Source organism: Nanorana parkeri, unplaced genomic scaffold (genome assembly GCF_000935625.1).
Source record: "Nanorana parkeri isolate BGI_ZX_2015 unplaced genomic scaffold, ASM93562v1 scaffold3148, whole genome shotgun sequence".
NCBI classification, from domain to species: Eukaryota; Metazoa; Chordata; class Amphibia; order Anura; family Dicroglossidae; genus Nanorana; species Nanorana parkeri.
Genome location: NW_017309416.1, coordinates 42,731 through 46,727, shown reverse-complemented (window position 1 = coordinate 46,727; position 3,997 = coordinate 42,731). Strand labels below are relative to the sequence as shown.

The 3,997-nt window shown below is 51.3% G+C and overlaps 1 protein-coding gene across 1 annotated transcript in view; it reads right to left on the bottom strand.

Moving 5' to 3' along the window:
• Nucleotides 1-3,997, bottom strand: part of ALS2CL (ALS2 C-terminal like) — a gene marked incomplete at its 3' end in the record, with an annotated part of 42,994 nt that overhangs the window by 18,185 nt on the left and 20,812 nt on the right. Inside the window, exons 11-12 of the mRNA XM_018574668.1 lie at nt 3,511-3,576; nt 76-174 (exon numbers count right to left, since the gene is read on the bottom strand). Coding sequence (XP_018430170.1) covers nt 76-174; nt 3,511-3,576 — 165 coding nt within the window. The remainder of the gene's footprint in view (nt 1-75; nt 175-3,510; nt 3,577-3,997) is intronic.

Here is a 3,997-nt window from a genome sequence, read left to right as displayed (position 1 = left end):
CCACCTGGCCCTTGTAACTTCCCCCCCCCCAGGACACAATTTCCCCCCCCCCCATAGGTTTCCATTATTACTTACTCACAGATTCCATATCCCTGCATGGCTCCATTCCTCCAGTGACATTTGTAGCAGTGGTACCTGTCCGGGGACGAGCCCGGGATCAGACAAATTCCAAATCTGCAATGCAAAGAACAAATGTTGTCACTAATTACCATAATGTACAAAAGTGCAACTACAAGGCGCACACAGTGCTACTGCCCTGGGACCCAGGAGGGAAGAGGGCCCCTTCCCATGATTTCTCCTATCCCTCCTCCTTCTCTAACTCCTCCTACCCCTATTTAAGTACTGCAGCTCATTCATTTTCGAATGGGCCCTAACACAGGAGAAAATCGGTCCTGCTTTATTCTCTTACCGCAGTGCACCACAATCCAATACCATGCACATTGCAGCTTGATGGGGTATCATTTTATTGGGTGTTACTGCAATGAAGTGGTGTGAATGGGCGGGGCCATAGCATAGCCCTATCTGCTTCAGCAATTTGGGCAGCCTGAGCAGATTGATCAGATCTCAAGAAATCAACATTTACTTCACATCTTCTGAGATCTCTCTGCTAGCAGGAGTAACATAGTAATGACGTAGAGTAGGGATGTCCCGATACCACTTAAGACCAAGTACAAGTGCTGTCCCTCATGTACTCGCCGATACCAATTACCGATACTTTTTCTTAAAGGGACATGTCACATTTTTTTCTAAAACAACACAGACTGATGATTTTAGGCCAGTTTCTCACCAGGGCTAAATACGGACGTCACCAGAACTGAACACATGTCCCCACAGCAGAACACATGTCCCCACAGCCAGGGGTGTAAATAGAAATCACAGGGCCCTAGAGCAAAATTTTGAATGGGGCCCCTGTGATATCTAGTTATACCCCTTGCAGAGCCCACTTGAGATCCCACCTGAGGGTGAACCTGCAGAGCCCACCAGAGACTCTCTATGGTGGGCTCTGCAGTGTCACGCTCAGGTGGGCTGGTCGCAATTCTTACCTGTTCGCCTCCTCTTCCTCCACAGTCGCTGATGGGCCCCGTCGCCGGGCCTGCCTCCTTCTTCGTCACCGGGCCCCGCCTCCTCCTCCACTGCCGCTGCTGGCTCTCATTGACTCTGTGGAGAGGAACGCGCTGCTGCACAGATTACTGTCAGTGATCTGAACAGCGGCGTGTTCGTCTTCAGCCGCCAGTGAAAGCCACCAGCAGAGGGTCCCATAGCAACCCAGGCGGCCCGCACGGCATCTGGCAGGACCCATTTCCCCCCCGGGCCCCATAGCGGCCACCTGGGTCGCTATGGTGATTGTTACTCCACTGCCCACAGCAGAACACATGTCCCCACAGCAGAAAACAGATAATAGTATTCCGAGAATACATGTCCGCAAAAGCAGGATACATGATCCCAATGCAGAATTCCTCTCACCAGGCTGCGTGTCGATCTCACCGGGCGACGTGGACATCTGCAGTGGCTCTGCTGGCACTCCACCTCACCGGCGATGGGACCCGACCTCCCCCACGTCCAGAGCAAAGATGCTGCCATGTCCAGTCCGGCCGTACCAGCCCAGTCCTCCCCGTCAGTGTGCGGCAGGAACCCCCAGCTTCTAGCCCTGGGGCGCTAGTTCCGCCCCCGGGGGCTGTGCATGGCTGTGTCTGCGCCGGGAAGGAGATAAAGAACCGGACAGGCACTGCCATGGACAGCTATCTGCAGGTCCCCAGCAAGCTGCCGAGGTCCCCAAAAGCGCGGGGAAGTCAGACGGCCGCTGCTGTTTGAAAATTTAAAGGACCGGCCTTAAGAATCGGGGCTTTTTCACGAGTACAAGTACTCAGGAAAATGCCTGGTATCGGCCCCGATACCGATACTAGTATTGGTATTGGGACATCCCTAATGTAGAGGCTGGGAGAAGAGGAGGGGCAGGGGTGTCTGTGGAAGACCCGGGAATTCAGGAGCTCCGACAATCCAGGAAGTGTCAAGTTTTGGCTAGATGACTGACGCTGATAAATCTGCTTGGGCCCCACAAATTGCTGCATCAGAGTCGGCCACTGTCAGTAGACAATTTGCAGATTGCAATTGTAGCGCCCTCTAAAATGTCGCTCTTCAATTTAGAGATACCTGGACTGTAACCAGTCTAGATGCTGATTATACAGAGCTCAGCATTCTATAGGTGTCCCTGAATCTGCTGGATTGATTGCTCCTCCTGTTGCTGAGGAAAAAAGGAGCCTTGGCATACAGTGAGGGAGGATCCATCCTCAGGTTATGACTATGCACCTGACCCGAGCCAATCCCTGAATAGGATGACTCAGAGGCATGGCTGAGGGCAGGTAATAAAAGGTTGGGGGACACTGTGCAGGGGTCTCTTCCCCTCCTGGGGCCTCTCCTCAGGAGGCCTATGTGATGCAAGAAACTGGCCTGGGCCCCAGCACATGGCAGGTTCTGTGGGGCCTGGAGGCCTAGGATACACTGATACTTTGCTGGGCCCACACACGTGGCAGGTGTTGGGCGCCTGGAACTAGAATACACCACTGGATATCTGGCATGCACCTCAGCAAGTGGCAGATGCTGAGGGCACAGAGATTTCCGTTACGGCCGCAAGGAGACCTGATGGAAGTTGGGCTGGAGGTGGAGTCATCTTATCGAGGAGTGACGCAGAGGAGCTGGTGAGAGCTACCGTCTGGAACCCTGTAAGAGACCCCTCACCCTATTCCCATGTGATCGCTATAGAAGAAGCCAGTTGTTGCTACCTGAATCCAGAGATAGTCCCTTCCTCTCAAAGTCCTGGGCTATCATGGCTATACGCTGTATTGTTCATTTATTGGTCGCTCTGATAGGGCCACGATACTACTGACTTTAGCTGTTGCTAAGGGAGAAAGCTGTCCACCCGGGCATCCTACAGACCCTGAACCCTCTCTCTCCTGTTGAATCTGCAAATAAATACCCTAAAAGACTCTGAGACTCGAGTCCATTCTGTCCGTGAGTGTCGGTGTGTTGCTGATCAAAGGGGACCGGTGGTTGGAGCAAACAGGTAGGAGAACCCCGTTTCATACTCAGCGGCTCCTCCGGGGGTGAGCGCTACACAATCTCTAGACCTTGCCAAATGCGGTGACAGGGTCTCTTTAACTGCAACACTCACACTACACTCTGTACAGAATAAGGAAGGTTTTCTCTTCCCTTAATAACAATTTCACTTCTCTTATATACTTCAGACCCCCAGTTAACCCTCCGCACACTGCAAAGCTCTTTTAAAAGATTTCAACCAAACTTGGCATGAAAACAGATTCTTAGACCCGCGTCATTCAACCAGCTTCCTGTGAGCCCAGGGGGGTCAGGGGCCCGCCTCTTAGGGGTTGCCTTTATCATGCCAGCTTGAGGAAACTGCTACAGAAATTGATGCCACATCATCATTATGTTCTGCAAACCTAACAGGTTTTGGATTGTTGAATATTTCTTTCTAGCGCACACATTGGCTCTTACCCGTCCTCCTGACCGTATTTGAAATCCCCCGCATGATTGCGACCGTTCGGCCATTTTAACGTGCCCCTGTGCCATGTAAAGAAAGAGGTGAGTCAGTACAATACATACATGTACAGTATATGCGATGATATTGAGGTCTGACAAACCCCAAACTGTGTGGGGAGAATGGGGAAGCGGCGCTGAACACAATGCCACCCTCATTTTCCCAGGATAGAAAGACGGTCTGATTAAAATCTCCTGCCTTTGCTTAGCAGCCATGGAAGGTGACACGCCCAAGATGGCTTCCTAGTTACATAGTTGTCAAGGTTTAAACAAAACCTAGATTCAACCTATGTGTATGAGTCGCCAAAAATGCCCATACCCCTGTATATTGTTTTTACTGAAAGTGTTTTTGATGTATCTAGGCTCTCAGCTGATACTACTAGCTGGGAAAGGGAGTTCCACATGCTCACAGATGAAAAAGGTTTTGGTTTTAGATAGACTTTGA